We start from the raw sequence: 22,848 nt of genomic DNA, 5'->3' as shown, positions 1-22,848 counted from the left end.
GTAACTTCCACCATCTCCAACGAGATCGCATCATCTTTCCCTCCCACGCGCCCACCCCCCCCCCATATTCCACTTTCTGCAGGGATCGCTCCCTACGTGACTCCCTTGTCCACTTGTCCCTACCCACTGATCTCCCTTCTGGTCCTTATCCTTGCAAGTGGAACAAGTGCTGCACCTGCCTCAAAGCCTCCTCCCTCACTACCATTCCAGGTGAGGCACCACTTCACCTGCAAGTCCGCTGGGGTCATCTACTGTATCCAGTGCCCCCAGTGCGGCCTCCTGTATATTGATGAGGCCTGACGTAGATTGGGAAACTGCTTCATCGAGCACCTCGCTCCGTTGGGCAGGAAAAGCGAGATCTCCTGGAGGCCGCCCATTTCAATTCTACTTCCCATTCCCATTCCCATTCTGACATGCCAGACCATGGCCTCCCCTACAGCTGCAACGAGACCACACTCAAGTTGGAGGAGCAACACCTTATACTCTGTCTGGGCAGCCTCTACCTGATGGTATGAGCATCGATTTCTTGAACCGGTAATTGCCCTTCCCCCACTTTGTCCTGTTCTGCTTTCCTTCACCATTCCCCATTCCTGTTCCCCCCCTCACACCTTCTCTTCTTATCTGCCGATCGCCTCCCTCTAAGGCTCCTTACCCTTCCCTTTCTCTATGGTCTTCGGACCTCTCCTATCAGATTCCCCCTTGTCCAGCCCTTTATCTCTTTCCAGCTCTTTACTTTACCCTCACCCTCTCCCTCTCCCTCTCCCCTGGTTTCACCTACCACCTTGCATTTCTTCCTTCCCTCCCCCCATCTTCTTCGTCTGACTTCTTCCCCCTTCTTTTCCAGTCCTTCTCTTCTCAGCCCAAAATGTCAACTGTTTACTCTTCTCCATAGATGCTGCCTGGCCTGCTGAGTTCCTCCAGAATTTTGTGTGTGTTGCTAAAAAAAAGTCACTGATGAATTTAAAAAAGCATCAAATTAATTGGGACTCTTTGCTAGTGTTCATTTTGTTCATTTCGTTGCTTGAATTATGGCACTGGTACTCATCTGCTGCCTGAAACCACAGTGTGGGGTGGGAGAGGAGAAGGGGTGGTGGGTGGTGGGGGGTGGGGTTGAAGAGAGGTAGTATATGAATGTGGGGAAGGGAAGAGAGTGGGAAAGGGGAGATAGAGTGAGGGAGGAGGAGGAGATAGGGGAGTGAAACAAGTAAGGAAAGGGAATGGAATGAGTTATCTTCTCCCCTCCTTTATCATCTTAGTAAGTTGAACAAGGCAGATGATACTTCCAGTCCACTTCCATGGATTCTGAGGTGACTGATGAGCCCGTGTGGGTCCATGGACATTGCCCCAGGTAGGGGTAGCTAAGGAGTTGCTGCACCTCTTCTGCTGTATTCACTTACCTCTGACCTGCTAATCATGTGGCATGGTAGCATGGTGGTCAGCATAACAGTATTACAGTGCTAGCGACCTGGGTTCCATTCTGCCACTGTCTGTAATGAGTTTCTTTGTTCTCCCCACGACCGCGTGGGTTTCCTCCGAGTTCTCTGGTTTCCTCCCACATTCTAAAGGCATACAGGTCAGTAGCTGAACTGGTCACACAGGGTGGTTTGGGCTCCTTCAATCCACTAATAAAGCTGAGTGGATGGAAGAAGCCCACAGTCGGGGTGGCATGTCTCCCTGTTGATAGCAATCAGTAGTGCCACCTTCTTGTTGAGTATCATGTTAATGTCCATATTTTTTACTGTTCAGCTGGTTGGTTGGTGCTTTGAACCAAACAGCTGACCTCCTTCTCTCTCATGCCAGCCTTTCCTTCTTTTTAACTCCTCAGTTTAGAACATAGGCAATCAGTCCCACATTACAAGTGTTATTTTTGGGTTAGTCTCAAATCCCACTGTAAGTGATGCAAACCTCTTTTAATAGTTTAATACTGAGAAGTGCTGATAGTCTTCCCCACGATATCTCAAGGATCCCAGTCCATTTTCTTTTTAAGAAATGGTTTCATCTTGGCTTTGCTTTTACATGCAATGTTACACTGAGCATTATCTGCATGACCCTCAGCAAAACTTCAGATACACTCTAAATGTTTCCTCACTCATCTAAAACAGATAGTTGCTTTGCCTTGGACTCCAAACCTTATGCGTCATCAAAACGTTTTGATTTTTTTTTTAAGAGTTGAATAGTAATGTGTTCCTTTATTTTTAGGAACAAAGTTCAGGATAGATCCATTGCTGTCTCTATCCATTCACATTTCTGCTTCTTTTACAGTTTAGTCTGTTGAATTTTTCACTAAAAAATCCCTATCTGTACACAATATTGTGTCTACTTGTAATGTGCCAACTACAGTCCTAACCTTTAGCCTGCTCAGTCTGGATTCATGTTGCCACACTCAATTAGGCTTTCAGCTAACAAATAGACCCTCTTTTCTTAAGTTTAAAAGGCTACTCTTCTGAAGCAAACTTTCATTCATTTATCTTTGCAACTATAGAAGGCCAGTTGGAGTAAAATCAAAAGTCACTGCTCCAAAGCAACACTTGCTAATTAGCAGGTAATGCTGGGTGGATTTGGAGAAGCTGCTGGAACCTGGAGCAGAACACAAACTGCTGGAGGAACTCAGTAGGTCAAGGAACATCTGTGCAAGGACAGAAACAGTCAATGCTTCAGGTTGATCCCAGATGAAGGGTCTCAATACTCAAAACTTTGACTGTCCATTTCCCTCCACAGATGCTGCCTGGTCCACTGATCCAATGCTTTGAGATATACTGGGCCTGCAGCAAAGAAAATGCCACACTATCCACCTTGATATAAAGCCAAGTAAATGTACCACATGGGCCTCTGCCAACTCTGTTCAACCAACATTATCTAGGCCTCAATGATTATCCATAATTAAGTAATATTTAGATCTGTTTACATACAACTTGGAGATGCAGGTGTATGAGGAGGTCAAATATTGAAGAAGTTCTAGCCATGCTGGTTGTTAACAGCTCAAATTTTACTGGAACCTGGTGACTGTTGCATCGACCGAAGTTAGCCTTTCATTTTGTATGACCTCAAGATTTCAGATATTTTGATTAGGATGATCTGAAAATGCCTCACCTGTTCAATAGACAGGACCCTAGAGCTTGATGTCACTGCGGTGAGATTAAAGGATCACATTTAAAGAACCATTTCCTAATACTTGTTCAAAATTAACAACATCCTAAGCAAATTGATTTTCTATGAATTTTTGAAAAAAATTATTTGAATTAAAACTTTCAATCAGCATAAATATTGACTCCTTACAGAAAATATGAAAAAAAAACTACATAAAAATCTGTAGTTCATTTATCAGCTTTGTTTCCATCGACAAGACTGGTGCTTGGCTACAAGCTAAATTAGAAATTCTTCAGATGATGGAAACCTTGAGCAACACGGACAAAATGCTGGAGGAACTCAGCAGGTCAGGCAGCATTTACGCAGGGGAATAAAAAGTTGACGTTTCTGGTGAAGAAATGGAAAGGAAGGGGGAAGAAGCCAGAATAAGGATGTTGGGGGACAGGAAGAAGTACAAGCTGACAGTTGATAGGTGTCAAGGTGTGAAGAAGAAATAGACAAGAAGGTAAAAAAGGTAAAATACGAATTCTAAATTGAGATTATAAGGGATGGTATTTGAAGAGAAACATTATTATGCGTCCCATGATATCAACAGAAAATGCTAGAAACACACAGCAGGTCAAGCAACATTAGTTGGGGATCTGTAGGTCTTTGACATGAATCATGAATGTCTTCTCTCTCCACGGATACTGCCTGACCTGTTGAGTATTTCCAGTATGTTCTATTTTTGTTTTGGATTTCCAGCTTCTTCAGTTTTTTCCAGTTTACTTGCAGATTATGTTAACAGAGAAATGCAAGGATGTCGTCAGTATAATAGAAGATTATTCCAGTATATTCTCAGGAATACAGGAAAATATCACCAGGAAGATGTGATTGGTGGAGCTGTGGATAGTGTACAAGACTGGCAAAAAAAAATACAGCATGATATAGATCAATTGCAGATATGGGCAGAGAAATGGCATATGGAGATTATCCCAGATAAATGTGAGGTGTTGCATCTCGGTAGGGCAGTACACAGTTAAGGGCAAGATCCTTAACAGTGTGCCTTGGCAGAGAGATCTTGAGATTCAAGTTTATAGTTCCTTGAAAGTGGCTATACAGGTCGGTAAGATGGTTAAGAAGGCTTATGGAATGCTTGCTTTTATGAGTAGAAGCATTGAGTTCAACAGACAGGAGGTTATGGTGCTAGATTAGTATTTAAATGGTTAAAAATTGCAGCATGCTGCTGTGCAGAAGGACTTGGGAGTGCTTGTGCATGTATTGCAAAAGGTTGGTTTGCAGGTGCAGCAGGCTATCAAGAAGGCAAATGGAATGTTGGCCTTCATTGCTAGAAGGACTGAACTTAATAGCAGGGAGGTTATGCTGCAACTGTACAGGGTACTGATGAGGCCGCACCTGGAGTACTGCATGCAGTTCTGGTCTCCTTACTTGAGGAAGGATATACTGGCCTTGGAGGCGGTACAGAGGAGGTTCACCAGGTTGATTCCAGAGATGAGGAGGTTAGACTACGAGAAGAGATTGAGTTGCCTGGGACTGTACTCACTGGAATTCAGAAGAATGAGAGGAGATCTTATAGAAACATATAAAATTATGAAAGGGACAGATAAGATAGAGGCAGGAAAGTTGTTTCCACTGGTAGGTGAGACTAGAACTAGGGGACATAGCCTCAAGAGTCAGGGGAGTAAATTTAGGACAGAGATGAGGAGGAACTGCTTTTCCCAGAGAGTGGAGAATCTGTGGAATTATCTGCCCAATGAAGCAGTGGAGGCTACCTCAATAAATATAACTAAGACAATAGATTTTTGCACAGTAGGGGAATCAAGGGTTATGGGAAAAGGCAGATAGGTGGAGATGAGTCTGTGGCCAGATCAACCATGATTTTATTCATTGGCAGAACAGGCTCGATGGGCCAGATGGCCTACTCCTGTTCCTATTTCTTATGTTCTTATAACCTGATAAAACTCTGGTTAGGCCACATCTGGATTATTGTGTATAGTTCTGGTCACCCCACTATAAGAAGGATGTTGAAGCTTTGGAGAGGGTGCAGAAAAGGTTTACTGGGACACTGCTTGGTTTAGGGGGCATGTGCTATCACGAGAGGCTGGAGAAGCTTGGGTTGTTTTGATCTTGGATGTGGAAAGGGTACAGAGGAGATTTACCAGGATGCTGCCTGGTTTAGAGAGTATGGATTATGATCAGAGATTAAGGGAGCTAGCGCTTTACTGTTTGGAGAGAAGGAGGATGAGAGGAGACATGATAGAGGTATACAAGATATTAAGAGGAATAGATAGAGGGGACAGCCAGCGCCTCTTCCCCAGGGCAGCACTGCTCAATACAAGGGGACATGGCTTTAAGGTAAGGGGTGGGAAGTTCAAGGGGGATATTAGAGGAAGGTTTTTTACTCAGAGAGTGGTTGGTGCGTGGAATACACTGCCTGAGTCAGTGGTGGAGGCAGATACACTAGTGAAGTTTAAGAGACTACTAGACAGGTATATGGAGGAATTTAAGGTGGGGGATTATATGGGAGGCAGGGTTTGAGGGTCAGCACAACAATGTGGGCCGAAGGGCCTGTACTGTGCTGTACTATTCTATGTCTTCTCTGGAGTGCCAGAGGCTGAGGGGAGATCTGATAGAGGTTTACAAGATTGAGAGGCATCGATAGTGGACAGAGAGTATCTGTTTCCCAGGGTTGGAATGTCTAATACCAGAGGGCATACATTGAAGGTGAGAGGAGGTAGGTTCAAGGGGGACGTGCGGGGTAAGTTTTTACTTAGGGAGCTGTGGATGCCTGGAATGGTGATAGAGGCAACCACACTAATGGCTTTCAAGAGACGATTGGATAGGCACATGGACAAAAGGAAGATGGAGGGATATGGGCATGGTGTGGGTAGAAGGGATTAGTCTTTGGGTGTTCTTGATTTGTTTTTTTAGCTGGGTCGGCACAATGGGCTGTTCCTGTGCTGCACTGTTCTATGTTACGTTCGGAGCAAATACTTGTCTCAAGCATAATCCTTAATTCCCCTTTTGGAATATGGAACCACAGTATATCGCTGACTGTTAAAAGTCTAGGCTGCCCTCTCAACAATGGACGCAAGCCTGAGTCTAGATACTGAGCGCTATGCCTGTCACTTCCACATCAGGCATGGCATGAATGAAATGTATATGACTAATCTCAAAATCAGCCTCCAACTACAGTCACTGTGCAGAAAGGGCGCTGCTGCATATAAAGCAAATGCCAGTGTAAAGTGGTCAGAGGGACTGGTTTCGAATATTGTGCGAGTTTGTCAGCTCTGGCACTCAAAAGCATTTCTCTGGAGGATTTTTTTTTTCATTTTCAGAATCCAATCTCTCCCTCTCTCTTGCTCTCGGAGGCTGGGTGTGGACATGACTCGCCAGAGGGGCCAGTCCGCTTCGGTGAGTGCGAAGGTGCTGATCTCGGGGACCTTGTTGGTTACCCTGTTAAACTGCGCGGGGCTGGTGTACCTCTTCTTGCAATCCAGCAACCTAAGGTCCCAGATGGAAACTTTGGCGAACCGCTTGGACGTACTATCGGGGACACGGCCCCTGGGGATCATCGCCGAGGACGCCAGTTACCTGGCTGAGCAGAAAAACCGGAACAGGCGAAGCCATCACGAGCCCCACGTTCGGGAAGAGCCCGAAGATTCCTTCGTGATGATGACGTACTCGATGATCCCGGTAAGTGCCTGGAGTTTCAACTCACGGGACCAAATACCAAATATCTGCAAAGGAATCACATCCTTCAAAGTGAGTATCTCGTAGTTTAACCGAGGGATAGAAGACTGAACTCTGTCATCTGAACTGAATAGGGTATGAAATACCTGTTGTAATACTCTATTTGGAATCCTAGATGCGACGCAGGATTTGAAGAGTCCACACAGAGTCAAGTTAGGAGATAAGAAGGTTTTACTTCCGCCATGAAATGTGGGTCTTACTGACAAACACAGTGTGAAATGCTCATCCCTGATAGTCCTTCAATGGAATGGCTTGCTTGATCATTTCAAAGGGCAGTTACTGTGGATAGAGGCACCAACCAGACCTGGGAAACAGATAAGATTTCCTTCCATGAAGTGCAATAGTGAGCTAGATGGGGATTTGCAAGAGAGTTTCATGGCAACACCACAGGCTTTTATTCCATTATTTAGTTAATGAACTGAACTGAATAATTGACTATTGGTGTGGAAGTTTCTCTGATAAAATGCCCATGTTATTTAAATGGCCTGGGTGGGTTGGGAGATTACAAGATTACAGTACTGTGCAAACGTTTTGGGCACCCTAGATTTTGATATGGTTTCTGTGGTATGGCCTCCACAGAGCCCTGATTGAAACATCAAGGCTGTCTGGGATTACCTGGAGAGACAGGAGCAAGTTCTCCAAGATGCTTAGAACAACCTACCAGCAGATTTTTCTAATAAAACTGCATGACAGTATGATAATTGATACAATTTTAAAGGGGGTTACACCAAATATTGATTTAATTTAGTTTTTTCCTGTTTACTGCTCTTTATAGTAATTTTTGATATTTAGAAACTTCTCATTTCTATTATTTTTGAAAGCATTTCTGCTTTACAGAATCTCTACATGCGCCTAAGACTTTTGCACAGTACTGTAGAAAAAGATAAAAGCATAGAAATGGCTTGCATTATAACTGATTCAGATTTAAATGTGTTAATCCACACTTGATTGTTAATCAACCAAATGATCTCCTGGATGGCACGTCAGAATGGTGCTGACAAAAAGTTTCTCAGTAGGTACTTGCCATGGTTCATGGGGCACTTGCATTAGAGAATAATAGATGTCAGCACCATCAAGGAAGGGTACAGGTGTTGGTACCCAGACAAATATGAAGATACAACAAAGAAGAAAGCCTCACATAGAGCATTGGATGACTTCCACGAGAGCATCAAAGAGCTGCAATTTTATTTATTTAAAGATGGCAAAGCAGCAGAGAAGGAAAAAGAAAAAATTACCTTGAAAACGGTGACGTCAAAGAAGGGAGCCAAAACCACGGCACTGACTAGATCGCTGACAAAGCTTTCCCAACAAACCTTAAACACCCATGCCCATGTTATTTAAACAAAATTGGCAAGTTGGTTTGTTATTGTCACATGTGCCAAGGTACAGGGAAAAACTTTGTTTAACATGCCATCCATACCGATAATTTCAACGCAAAACTGCACTGAGGTAGTACAAGGGAGGACAATAACAAAAAGCAGAATGGAGTGTTAAATCCAAATAACATTTGAATGCAGTGACAGAGCGAACCAGGAACTCTCTGGAATTGGACAACTGAAGTAGGGAAAGCTTCGTTCCAGAAGATGCTGCCACTTGTTGTCCATACTTTATCGTCCTTGAGGAGGTGGTGGGAGCTGCATTCATGAATCACAGCCGTACCATGGTAGCATAGTGGTTAGCCTGACGCTATTACCACTCAGGGCAGTTTGGGGTTCAATTATGACATCCTTTGTAGGCAAGGTTGCATATTCCTTCCCCTTGCACGTGGGTTTTCTCCGCGTGCTCTGGTTTCCTTCGGCGGTCCAAAGATAGTAGGTTAATTGCTCGTTGTAAATTGACCCATGATTAGGCTACGGTTAAATTGGTGTATTGCAGGGCAGCGCGACTCAAAGGCCTGGAAAATCTTGTTCCACGCTATATCTCCAAATAAATAAGATATTAACACAGTGTTGTCGAGAAGGCGTTCCAGGACTTAGAACCATGATGGTGAAGGACTGGCAATGTTATTGTGCCAGTCAGAATCTGCAGGTGATAGTATTTGATTTGTCTGACTCCCCTTATAGGTGGGATAGACCACAGATTTGCTGTCAGACAGCCTTGGGAGAATTGCTGCAACGCTTTTGCATGCAGGTGCTAAAGCCACGGGTATTTAGGCAGGTGGGTGGGCTGCTTTGCCCCGGATGGTGCTGGTGTCGACGTTCTTGACTGTTGGAGCTACACTCATCCAGTACTATGGAGGGAGAATTCTCCTTGGGCGGGAAAGGCTTTGGGGTGTCACTTCTGACATCTCAACTGAGTATCAGAGGAGCGGCCTGAAGGTGCAGCAGGTAGTGGGGCTACTGCTTGTCCCCAGCCGCCCAGTTCAATTGTGACCTCAGGCACCGTCTGTGAGGAGGTTTCACATTCTCCCTGTGACTTTCTGGGTGTTCTGGTTTCAGCACGGTACAGACCTTTCGGCCCACAATGTTGTGCTGACCTTTTAACCTGCTCCACAGTTAGTCTCCCCCCTTCCTGCTACATAACCCATAGCCCTCCATTTTTCTATCCATGTGCCAATCTAAGATTCCCTTAAAGTCTTTAATGTATCTACCTCCAACACCACCTCCAGCAGTGCATTCCAGACACTCACTACTCTGTGTGTGTGTGTGTGTATATATATATATTAAAAAAAATCTACATCTGAGGTCTCCCCTAAGCCTTCCCACACTTACCTGAAAAGGATGTCCTCTGGTATTAGTCCTGAGAAAAAGGGACTTGCTGTCCACTCATAGTCTTATACAAAAGGCTCTCATCCTCCTTCCTCTCACATTGCAAAGACAAGAAGATAGGTCGGTAGGCAGCTGTAAGTTACCCCTAGTGTAGGTGAATTGTGCAATGTTAAGGTGGAGTTCAAAGGCATGCGAGAGGGAATAGATAACAGGGAGATCCAGGGGATTGGGCTGATGAGAATGCTTTGAGATCTGTCATGGACTTCACGAGCTAAATGGCTCCCTTCCGTGTCGTGATGAAAATCCTACAGAATACGAAAGGGGAAAAGTTGAAGGGGAACATGAGGGGAATCTTCTTCACTCAGAGGGTGGTGAGAGTGTGGAATGAACTGCCAGCTCAAGTGGTGCAGGAAAACTCGATCTTTAAGTTTGGATAGCTACGTGGGTGGTAGGGGTATGGAGGGCTATAGTCTCAGTGCAAGTTGATGGGAGTTGGTAACTTAAATGGTTTCGGCATGAACTAGATGGGCCGAAGGGCCTGTTTCTCTGCTGTACTTCTCTATGACTCTAATAGAGCTGCCCTTGTTATCTAAATGGTCTTGTTAGGTTTCTGGTCAATGGTGACACCCCCTCCCCTGACTGTTATCCATCATCAAGATCAGTGTTAGAATTGATTGTCTAGGGGAGGTGGTAAGTTTTCTCTTTTTGCAGGTGAGCCAAAGAGAAGAGATAAAAGGAGAGCCAGAATGGGGAATGGAAAAGGAGAGTGTGTGGGGGGGGGGCAGAGGGGAGGGGAAGGTAGGTGATGAGAAATTACCAGAAGTCAGAGAAAATCAATGTTCATACCGTCGGGTGGGAGGCTACCCAGATGGAAGAAAAACAAAATGGGAATTATCTTGTTACTCATGAAGGCCAGGAGCTGGCAGGATAAAGTGATAGCTGTGGGGGTGATGCAAGCGAACTCACCTTTCAGTCACAAGGATTTTGTTCAAATGCCCTGGCGCTTTCCTTAGCACCTAATCAATTCCTCCAAACACTGTGTTGGTCATTGATGCAAATGACACATTTCACAGTATGTTTCGATGTACGTGTGGCAAATAAAGCTAATGTAAACTAATCGAGGCACAGTGCTGAGTGAGGGCCACATCGTCAGCGGTACAGTAACGTAACAGTATTACAGTGCCAGTGACCTACGTTCAAATCCGCTACTGTCTGTAAGGAGTTTGTACGTTCTCCCTGTGACTGTGTGTGTTTCCTCCGGGTGCTCTGGTTTCCTCTCACGTTCCAAAGAATGTATGTGTAGGGCTAGTAAGTTGTGGGCACACTACGTTGGCAGTGGAAACGTGGCAAGACATGCAGACTGCCCCCAGCACACTGTATGAGTAATGGACACAATTATTACACTTCACTGTATGTTTTGATGTGCGTGTGAGAAATGAAACTTATCCAGGGATCCCAGCCTTTTCTAAGCCATTAAACAAGGGGTTAGTGGGTCCCAGGTTGGGAACCTCTGAGCTAATTTAATCTGGGCAGTGTTGAGAGGGAGCGACATTGTCAGCGATATCACCTTTTAGGTGCAATGTTAACCATGGGTCCTGTGTGCTCTCAAGTGAAAATTAAAAGTCCCAATACACAACTTTGAAGAAGTAAAAGATTCATATGCAGTATGTTCTGGCCATTGTGTATCCCTCACCTGGTGTTATCTAGTCATTATCTCATTACAGTTTGCTCACACATTTCCTGCACAAGTGGCAGCACTTAAAAATTATCTCGCTGGCTGTCAAGCACTTTGGAACATTCTAGAAGGGATATGAAAGATCCTATGTAAACGAAGCTTATGCAGATGTTAATTACCTTTCATTTTCTTATTAAATGACAAACAATACACTTATTTAACAAAATGCATAGTTTATCAGTGAGAATCTTAAGCTTTATAAAGTGGGTAGTCTAATTGGATGTTGAGATGAAAATAGACCCTTGAAAACATTTGAACACTATCAACAAACAGCAGCAATTGTAACAGTTAAGCACAACTAAAAGAAAATGCTTTTTATGTCTACCTGCTTGATTAAAGATTAATTATTTTTCATCTAATTTTATTAACAAGTCATAACCAAATTATCACGTGTCTTAAACAAGATGCCCAAGGAGAAATGACATAAATTTTATCATTTTGATTTTAGAGTTTTAAACACAAATGTTGAAACTGTTCAAAGTTGAAAGTTACCATATACTACCCTGAGATTCATTTTTCATCGCAGAAGAACAAAGAAAGATAACCGAATCAATGAAAAACTACATACAAAGACCGACAATCAATGTGCAAAAGAAGACAAACTGTGCAAATACAAAACAAATCAATAAATAAATAACGCTGCAAACATGATTTGTAGAGTTCTTGAAAGTAAGTCAATAGGGTGTGGAAGTAGGATTGATTTCAGGTGTGGTTCAGGAGCCTGTTGGTTGAAGGGTCATGAATGTTCCTGAACGTGGAGGTGTGGGACCTAAGGCGACTCTACCTGTGGAAATTTTGTTAAACAAAACAGATTTTTTTAAAATTGTAGTATCAAGAAAAATTTGCATCTGGAGAAGGCAGCCATGAACAATTAGTTGTGACATTGGTGTAAGTGTCCATCACACAGTTCCCACAACAGACAGATTGACAATCAGGAACATTAATTCTTCTTAAATTATTGATAATATATGAACTAGGAATTTCCATGTGGCAATGATTTATGGACTTCTAATTCAACTGGGAATACTTTGAAGTGCAGTGTGGTTTATAAAGAATGAATTATTCATAAGAATACTTGAAATTCATGTAAATCACTGTAGGATAAGACCTTAAAAGGATTATTTTATTGGGTTGCATTTCATCATACATTTTAAGGAAATATCTTGCATACATTTGAAGAATACACTTTATTTATAATATTTAAAGCGTTACAATTCACATATCTTAAATATTGTAATTGAAAACAAAATGTAAATCAGAATAATGCATCAAACGGTTGGTAATTATTAAAGAAAACTTGTCTGACTAAAACAGAAGGTTCATTAAAAGAGCAGCTGTGATGGCTTACATGAATTGTATTATTTAAGGTAGAAAGCAAACTTAACTGGATAAGGTACAGGTCAAACAAAAGCTACAAAGTGAGGGATCTTCAACTTTGTGTATTATCCTCCATCCAAGGCAAGGCATCACAATTTAGGAAAAATATCAAGACCTGAAAGAGAAGGTTTAGGTTCATAGGTCAGAGAAGCCCGTGTTGTTCATTAAGGAGCAAGGAGATTTAGGGCCCTGAGGGACAGTAACAGGGTAGATGAGGAGAGACTCTTCCTAATGGGTGAAGTTCCATGCAAGCAGGATATGAAGATATCATGCAATTAGCTAGAAGTCATATAAAGGAAAATATTTTTAAAGTAGTGAAATATTATGATTTGGCATATGTTAATTGAAAGGCTGGTTGAAACACATTCAATAATTATGTTCAGAATGAATTGGGTAAGTAATGCTGGGAGCAATATTATGGTCATTAAATTATCAATTAGGGGATACAGATTCATACTTAGATTCTTGGTCTGAAGATTGAAAGCAGAAAGTTCACAAGCCTAACAAGCAGCTAGAGAATTTAAAATTAGTTAATTAATCCAGAATGGGAAACAATTATTTTGAGTAATTGTGACTATGAAACTATTAAAATAGCATTTAAAATCTGGTTTATTAATATTCCGCAGGGAGAAAATTTGTAATCTTCCAGTAGCCTGACCTATATCTGAATTCAGATCCTCAATGTGGCTGAGATGGACTGAAGTTATATCAGAACTATTACATCAAAAATGGATCCACATGTTGCTTATTCATAAAGGAAGATTGCACTAACTTTGTACAAATCTCTATATCAAAGCATTCTGCTTGGAAAAAGAAATCTGCATGGGGTGAGGAATCTTGAAGCTGGAAGCTGGGGAAGGGTTCAAAGTAAGTCCTACCCAGACATAAAAAAGAAATTGAAACCTGGCTAAACCACTCCCATTTTAGCTGACTCTCAGTGCTACCAAAACATAAATGTTTCTGACATTCAGAAGCATTCTGGTTTTTAAAACTAATAAAACCAACAGCATAACACAAACAGTAAAAATAAATTATAAACTATCAAAAAGTTTAATTGATGAGTTTGTTTGAAGTTTAAAATAAATTCTAAATGTACCCTAATTGTTCACAGTCATTCTTCCCTATTGAATCCTGCCTGGTCTAACCCGGTATAAGCTCTTTGGGCAGGTGGAAGAACAGGGTAAATGATGCAATTCCACACTCCCTTCCCTGCAAAGTCCATTAATAATGGGACAGGTCATCTTCTTGGCAGAGTGCTGATCCCAGGACACCTGACTTTATCAGAGCAGCACCAACCTTCACGTGGCCCAGACACCTACACCCACATCTCATGGAAGACTAAAGGCTGGTAACTGGGAAGTTCAATGCTATGCTGATGTAGGGGAATCACACCAGGAAAACCAAGAGGAATCTCCTATCCTATTTACATTTGAATGCCTTTGATACCGCACGGAAGTGACAAATTGATTCACAAGCAAATCATTTTTTTATTTGACAAAGAAGTGCTGCAGTAAAATTTCTATTTGAAGAAAGATCCCAAAGATATGTGCAAAATACACGATCAGTTGATCTGCTTTATTGATGTGGAAAAGTTATTCTACATTTACTGTGCATATATGCAAATTGTGCTCAGCAGCTAGATTCTTCCCCTGGGATTTTCATTGTTTGGTGTCTGGAATTCATTACTGTGTGGGATAATGTAAACCTTACATGTGGAAATGCTTGTGGACTTTAACCTTTTTAAATGTAAACTTTTCTTCAGCCCAGGGTTATTTTTTTTAACAGCTGCAATAGGCAATAATTTCTCAGATCAAAATATATTAAATTTATACCACATTTAATATTTAAATATGATGATTTTGGAAATAGAGTTTGTTCTTCATTCTGCATGAGATTGAATAACCATATGTGAATAATATTATTTAAGCTCTTTATACTGATTAAAGCCAATCCATCAAATATTATTAAACACACTGCCTGTTACGCCACTGGCATTTAGGGCAGCAGTGAAGGTCCTCCATCTCTGGTGGTGTTCATCATTCCTTCATCGTGTCAGTAGCTTCCTCTCAGCTTTCACTACTGTCAGTCATGCAAGTCCCGGGTGGAGATTCAGGATTACTGTTACACTCAGATGTAGGAAAAAATCTTCATTGTTGTTTCCGTAACAATTTTGTTATACCGGTCAGGGTTGTTAGCCCAGAGCTGAACCCCCGAACCTGGAGGATCAGTGGACCACTCTTAGTCTGGCTTCCACCCTTTGACCTGTTTGGCATAGGTGACCCTTCCAAAAGACAAAGCATAAAGCTCTGATCCCAGCCAGCATAGCTCTCCAGGTCATTGAAGCACACAAGCCTCCAAACCCAGTAACAAGGTTGTGGTCCTGTTGGAGAAAATACTAGTAAAAGGCAGCACAATATCATTATATTGTCGTAGAGTATCATAGATCTGTATCACTAGTAAACAGATGCTTCGGCCCATCGAGTTAATGCTGAGCCATTTACACTATTCACATATATACCTATCACCTTCTTCCATATCTTACCACCTACGTACATACTAGGGTGATTTGTAGTGGTCCAGTTAATCTAGAAACCAGCATGTCTTTGGATTGTAAACCCATGCAGTGACAAGGAAAACATGCAAATTCCATACAGATAGCACCTGAGGTCAGAATTGAACTGGGGTTGTTGGAGCTGAGACCCAGCAGCTGTACCACTTGTGCTACTCCTTTAGTAGAGGGTTCAGTGTAGTTTTAAGGAGTAGTAAGGGTCAAGAAACATGGGCTTGTTTCCACTGAACTTGAATAGTTGTTTTGTCCATTACCTCTAGCGGTTCACTCAGACAAAGAACTAAATTGTCTTTGAAGTCAAATATTAAATGCGAGAAGGGTTCAAAATAGTGACCTCACTACTCCATTGTTCAGTTTATTTTGAATCTGAATAGTGACACTATCAAGTGAAATAAAAGGGGTGTTAACACGTCATATTCGAGGGGACATAAGATTAGAGCCACAGCCTTCAACACCAAATGTATTATCATATAAATTTTAATGTTTGTATGGGTTAGAGGACTGTGCATTAGCAATGTAGATGTGAATGTCAGTAATGTACTTGGATGGTGGGGTGGAGATAATGATAATGATGAATGTACTTAAAGTAACATGCTGTAGGGGTTCATTTATTTTATAAACCATTTAAATAATTAAGGAGCAAAAGGTACCAATATAACTACCTCTAGAACATTTGATAAGATTGTAGAAATGTCTGGAGAAACATTGTGTCATTTCTTAATGCATGTATGCATTTCTAAATGACAATAAAAGAGGACTGAGTGTTCTCATAATCTAAGATTATCTTGGAACCAGAATCTTAAATTTTAATGATTGTTATCCGAAACCTTCTCCAAGTTCCCTTCTTGTACCAATTAGTAGCTGTGCAGTCTTATTTTATCTTAATTTTTGCGTGTAGCTATCTAACTGAGATAGCTACTACAATTATATTCTGAAGAATAGCAAGTGTTCCTTGCAACCAAACCTTAGTTAATTTCCAACAATGGAAACAGAACATAGAACAGTACTGCACAGAACAGGGCTCTTTAGTCTACAATGGTATGCCAAACATTTAACCTAGTCCAAGGTCAATTTAACATTTCCCTCTGACATAGCCCTCTAGTTTTCTTTCATCCATGTACGTAATGAAGAGTTTCTTAAATCTTCCTAATGCAGCTGCCTCTAGCACCACACCCAGAAACTCTTCCATGCACCCACCTCTCTCTGTGTTAAAAAACACCTCTGACATCCCTCTATACTTCCCTCCAAACACCTTAAAATTATGTTCTCTCATGATAGTCATTTCCACCCTGGGAAAAAGGTGCTGGCTGTCCACTCTCTCTTTGTCTCTTATTATCTTATGCACCTCTATCAGAGATGCCGACTATCTTTAATGCCACATGGAAAGTTTTGCAAAATTGTGTCTTCTTCCAGGCTGCAGCAGATGCCTTCCACTGCTGAAATCATAGAAAGTCATGTTCTTGTATTAATGGATTTATTCTGCATTCTGATCTATTCCTTCCACCCCAAGTTCTTCCCTCTGAACCATCAGATCTGTTCAGGTTAAGCACTCATTAATTTTAATCTATTACTCTTTCTGCTTACTTTGATGACTGTCAGTCTTTCTATTAATCAACGCCGGTCCACAATTTTTAAATGTCACTTGTAACTCTGGTAACATTGCAGAAATAAAATTTCCTTCTCTGTCAAGTTTGGCTAATAAAAAAAGATAATCAGATCATTACAGAGAGAGGAGGTCCTGGAGGTTGCCCACACATCTCAGCAAGTCTGTAGTTATGTGGTCCCCATGAATTTAAAGAAGTGCTTAGTCTGGTTCATCCCAGATGTCCACTGACAGAGGGCTGTTGGCCTGCTGTAGCTCCCGCTAGTTTCACTCCCTCCCACCCAATTGTGGTGCCTGTTGTATTCTGAGCCATTTTGATGTCTCAGGTAGATCTCAGCTGCTGGAGTGAGAGCAATTCCAAAGGGACATGGCAGTGCAGCCATTACTGTTAATGTCTTACAGCTCCAGTGACCGGGGTTCAATCCCCACCTCAGGTGCTGTCTGGGCGGAGTTCTCTCTGTGACTGCGTAGGTTTCAGCCGTGTGCTTTGCTGTCCTCTCATCCTAAAGGGGAGGTGGTTGGTCACTGTAAATTAACCCCTTGATGTAAATGGGTGGCAAAATAATTGAGGGAGCATTGCAGTGCAAGAAAGGGGAAGATCTAGGGTGACAGGGAGCAAGAGAATGGGATTGATAGGATCACTCTGATGAGAGCTGGCTTGGACATGACGGGCCGAATGTCTTCCTTCCATGTCATAGTAAGTAAGTTGCATCAGTTTTTTGAAGGACATTTTAAATATAACCACGATTACATTTTTCTACAGGTTCGGATATTAGTGGACCTATGCAACAGCACTAAAGGGATATGCTTGACAGGTATGTTTTCGGAGAAGTTTCCCACTTCTTCTGGAATCTTGGAACAGAAATCCAAATTATATTAAATAGCTCTTATCTATAAATGCTCTTCATTGTTATGAATATAGTGTGTCATTCTTAGAAAAAGTTTAGAAAATTTGCTGATGTTAATTAGATTTTGTGAGTTGTGTGTGAGGCTTCTTGTAGAACTAAGTATAAATTGGCTGCTCAGTGACCGAGTATTAAAAGGAGTACTGTGTACGGGTGCCATAACAACCTGCAAGATTGCATGTTTGTGTTGCCATGTCTTGGCTGATGTGAGCTTGGAGAGATCGCTAACTGTTAACGATACCGAGGCATGGAAGTTCTGATATGCCCTGCATGGCTCATGATGTTTATTTCAATCATTCACTTGCTATGTGGTAATCATCATGGAAATCCTTATATCAGTTTCAGTTTTGCTTCTGTGGAGATGGACACGTTTAGAGGTAATGCAAGCAGAAATAGACATCCATCCAGTTGCAACAAGGATAGTTGTGGGTGGTTTTCTAAAGGGATCTTCCCAGAAGTGGTTTTATGAGTAAGTCCTGCTTTGTAAGTCACACAAAGGATGGTTTTTGGAACAATCCTTTTGCTGATTTTGAAAATCCATTATCTTTGGTTGGATGTGCTCCTACTGAGAGTGTCACGGTAGTGTAGCAGTTGGTGCGACGCTGTTGCAGCTCATGGTGTTCTGGAGTTCAGAGTTCAACTCTGGCGCTGTTCTGGAAGGAGTCTCTGTATGTCCTCCGCGTGGAATGTATGGATTTTCACCCAGTGCTCCAGTCCCATGATTAGGTGAGGGTTTATCGGGGTTCTGGCATTGCTGGGGCAGCATTGCTCAGAGGACTGGAATGGCTTACTCCACGCTGTATCACTAAATAAATTCTGCTAATGGTACTTCCATTGTGGGGGGTGTATTACACTTAATCCTGCATTCATGACTTCAGTGTTGTGAGATTTCCCAGACATCATCTTATAACCATATAACAATTACAGCACGGAAACAGGTCATCTCGACCCTTCTAGTCCGTGCCGAACTCTTACTCTCACCTAGTCCCACCAACCTGCACTCAGCCCATAACCCTCCATTCCTTTCCTGTCCATATATCTATCCAATTTAACTTTAAACGACAACATAGAACCTGCCTCAACCACTTCTGCTGGAAGCTCGTTCCACACAGCTACCACTCTCTGAGTAAAGAAGTTCCCCCTCATGTTACCCCTAAACTTTTGCCCTTTAACTCTCAACTCATGTCTTCTTGTTTGAATCTCCCCTAGTCTCAGTGGAAAAAAAAAGTCTTGGCCCTAGTCAGGAGATGAGGAGTGAAAAAAGCCAGTAACTAGTACAAACACGAGGAATTCTGCAGATGCTGGAAATTCAAGCAACACATATCAAAGTTGCTGGTGAACGCAGCAGGCCAGGCAGCATCTCTAGGAAGAGGTACAGTCGACGTTTCGGGCCGAGACCCTTCGTCAGGACTTCATCTGAAGGACCATAAGACCATAAGATATAGGAGCAGAAGTAGGCCATTTGGCCCATCAAGACTGCTTCGCCATTCAATCATGGCTGATCCAATTCTTCCAGTCATCCCCACTCTCCTGCCCTCTCCCCATACCCTTTGATGCCCTGGCTAATTAAGAACCTATCTATCTCTGCCTTAAATGCACCCAGTCATTTGGCCTCCACAGCTGCTCGTGGCAACAAATTCCACAGATTTACCACTCTCTGACTAAAGTAATTTCTCTGCCTCTGTTCTAAATGGATGTCCTTTAATCCTCAAGTTGTGCCCTCTTGTCCTAGACTCCCCTACCATGGGAAATGGGAAATAACTTTGCCATATCTAATTTGTTCAGGCCTTTTAACATTCGGAATGTTTCTATGAGAACCCCCCACCCCCATTTTCCTGAATTCCAGGGAATACAGCCCAAGAGCTGCCACACATTCCTCATACGGAAACCCTTTCGTTCCTGGTATCATTCTTGTGAATCTTCTCTGAACCCTCTCCAATGTCAGTATATCCTTTCTAAAATAAGGAACCCAAAACTGCACACAATACTCCAAGCGTGGTCTCACAAGTGCGTTATAGAGCCTCAACATCACATCCCTGCTCTTATATTCTATACCTCTAGAAATGAATGCCAACATTGCATTTGCCTTCTTCACAACCAACTCAACCTGCAGGTTAACCTTTAGGATATCTGTACAAGGACTCCCAAGTCCCTTTGCATCTGTGTTTTGAATTCTCTCCTCGTCTAAATAATAGTCTGCTCATTTATTTCTTACACCAAAGTGCATGACCATACACTTTCCAACATTGGATTTCATTTGTCATTTCTTTGCCTATTCCCCTAAACTATCTAAGTCTCTCTGCAGGCTCTCTGTTTCCACAACACTACCCGCTCCTCTACCTATCTTTGTATCATGGGCAAATTTAGCCACAAATCCATTAATCCCATAGTCCAAATCATGGACCTGCGTCGTAAAAAGCAGCAGTCTCAACACTGACCCCTGTGGAACTCCACTGGTAACCGGCAACCAGCCAGAATAGGATCCCTTTATTCCCACTCTCTGTTTTCTGCCGATCAGCCAATGCTCCACCAATGCTAGTAACTCCCCTGTAATTCCATGGGCTCTTATCTTGCTAAGAAGCCTCATGTGCGGCACCTTATCAAAGGCCTTCCGAAAATCCAAGTACATCACATCTACTACAGCTCCTTTGTCTACCCTGCTTGTAATTTCCTCAAAAAATTGCAGTAGGTTAGTCAGGCAGGATTTTCCTTTTAGGAAACCATGCTGGCTTTGGCCTATCTTGTCATGTGCCTCCAGGTTCTCCGTAATGTCATCCCTAACAAACGATTCCAACAACTTCCCAACCACCGATGTCAGGCTAACAGGTCTATAGTTTCCTTTCTGCTGCCTCCCACCCGTCTTAAATAGCAGGGTAACATTTGCAATTTTCCAATCATCCGGTACAATGCCAGAATCTATCGATTGTTGAAAGATCATTGTTAATGCCTTCGCAATCTCTCCAGCGACTTCCCTCAGAACCCGAGGGTGCATTCCATTAGGTCCAGGAGATTTATCCACCCTCAGACCATTAAGGTTCCTGAGCACCTTCTCAGTCGTAATTTTCACTGAACATACTTCACTCCCCTGGCGCTCTTGAATGTCCGGTTTACTGCAGATGTCTTCCACTGTGAAGACTGATGCAAAATATGCATTCAGTTCCTCTGCCATCTCTGCGTCTCTCATTACGAGCAGACAGACAAACAAGGCAGAGGAGGAAGGGCAGCCTTACTTAAATCCAGATGTATTGAAAAAGTCTTCTGCTTCCCACCCTATTGATCAGCTGATCGCAGACAGGTTCTCCTGTTCCATAATTAGCAGTGAAACGGCTGAACAATTTTCAATTTCCTCCTTTGGAAATGCCTGTCCCAATGAGGATTTCATCAGGAAATGTGTGTAAATGCTGCCAAACATGCACAGAAATGCATATGCAATTAATGCAAAGAAAAATAGTGCAAATAGATCTTATTTGTTTGGAAATAGTTCAGAAGCAATGCAGCAGACACTGCACTTTGAGGAGTAGTAATGTGCAGAATGAATCTCAGTAAACCTTGCATGCATACTTGCAAACTATCCTAAAATTCATCAGAATCATCCTCCAACCTGTAAACAATTAATCTTATTGTTACCTTCTATCATATTTAGAATTTGATAGAAGGACATTTGGAAGTGGGGAGTGAAGAAAGCATGACAGTTACCATGATGCTTGGAGCGCTGGAGTTTAGAGTTCAATTCCGACACCGCCTGTAAGAAGTTGGTACATCCTACCTGCGAAATGAGTGGGTTTCCGCCGGGTGCTCTGGTTTCCTCCCACGTTCCAAGAATATACCAGTTAGTAGGTTAATTAGTCATTGTAAATTGCCCTGAGATTAGGCAAGGGTTAAATAGGTGGGTTGCTGGGGGGTGCAGCCCTGTGGGGCGGAAGGGCCTGTTGTACGCATTTACCTCTCAACAAACAAATAAAATAAATAAGTATTTGCAAGCCTTTAATTTGTTGAACATGTATTGAAATGCGTTTGTTTTAAAAATTAATTTTATATTGCTCATGGGGAAAAAGGAATGGGTGCTTGAGAGGTTTTATTTAGTGACTGGCCTTTGAAGTATTGGCTGCACCCACAATCTGAAAAAAAAGCAATCTAAAAATATTCTGAAAAATTGTTGCGTGTGTGAAAAAGTGGTTGTGTGAGAGAGAAACTGTGAATGTACGAGGGAGCGTGTGAGATTGAATTTGAGTTTTGACAATGCTGTCTGATTGTTTCAATTGTCATTTGACATTTTATTGAATTTGAGAGGTCAGGTCATCAAAGATCAGTGTCGCAGAATCTATATTTGAAAGCTGTTCTGTCAAATCAGGAGCGGCATGGGGGAGGCACTGTTAGAAAATCTCACAGGAGATCGCTGGAAATCACAATACAGTCGGTAACACCTGATGCGGTGCTCTATTGGAAAAGGAAAAGCACTTGAATCCTTTTAAATTGCTGCTGTTTATTCGCGCCTCAGTAGAATGTTGTCATAGAGTTGTGTGACACAGAAACAGATTCACCATTTGGTGGCTGAGTCACAAACAAGAGAAAATCTGCAGATGCTAGAAATCCAAGCAACACACACACAAAATGCTGGAGGAACTCAACAGGCCAGGCAGTATCCATGGAAAAAAGAAGTACAGTACAGTTGACGTTTCAGGCTGAGACCATTCGGCAGGACTGGAGAAAAAAAAAACTGAGGAGGAAATTTAAAAGGTGGGGGTAGGGGAGAGAGAAACACAAGGTGATAGATGAAACCGGGAGGGGAAGGATGAAGTAAAGAACTGGGAAGTTGATTGGTGAAAGAGACAGAAGGCCATGGAAGAAAGAAAAGGGAGGTGGGGGAGGAGCACCAGAGGGAGGCGATGGGTGGGCAAGGAGATGAAGTGAAAGAGGGAAAAGGGATGGGAAATGGTGAAGGAGAGGTGGGAGGCATTAACAGAACTTTGAGAAATCGATGTTCATGCCATTAGATTGGAGGCTACCCAAATGGAATATAAGGTGTTGTTCCTCCAACCTGAGTGTGGCCTCATCACAACAGCGGAGGAGGCCATGGCTGCACATATCGGGATGGGAACGGGGACTGGGAT

At 42.4% G+C, this 22,848-nt stretch overlaps 1 protein-coding gene across 1 annotated transcript in view; it reads left to right on the top strand.

Annotated features, from left to right (window-relative positions):
* The first annotated feature begins 6,225 nt into the window (after positions 1–6,225).
* gldn (gliomedin) overlaps positions 6,226–22,848 on the top strand; it is a 32,177-nt gene continuing 15,554 nt past the window's right edge. The window contains exons 1-2 of the mRNA XM_072278194.1: positions 6,226–6,783; positions 17,596–17,647. Of these exons, the coding sequence (XP_072134295.1) occupies positions 6,235–6,783; positions 17,596–17,647 (601 nt within the window). The 5' untranslated portion in view covers positions 6,226–6,234. The remainder of the gene's footprint in view (positions 6,784–17,595; positions 17,648–22,848) is intronic.

This window comes from Mobula birostris, chromosome 14, assembly GCF_030028105.1.
Source record: "Mobula birostris isolate sMobBir1 chromosome 14, sMobBir1.hap1, whole genome shotgun sequence".
NCBI lineage: Eukaryota > Metazoa > Chordata > Chondrichthyes > Myliobatiformes > Myliobatidae > Mobula > Mobula birostris.
This window is presented reverse-complemented; position numbering and strand designations above follow the sequence as displayed.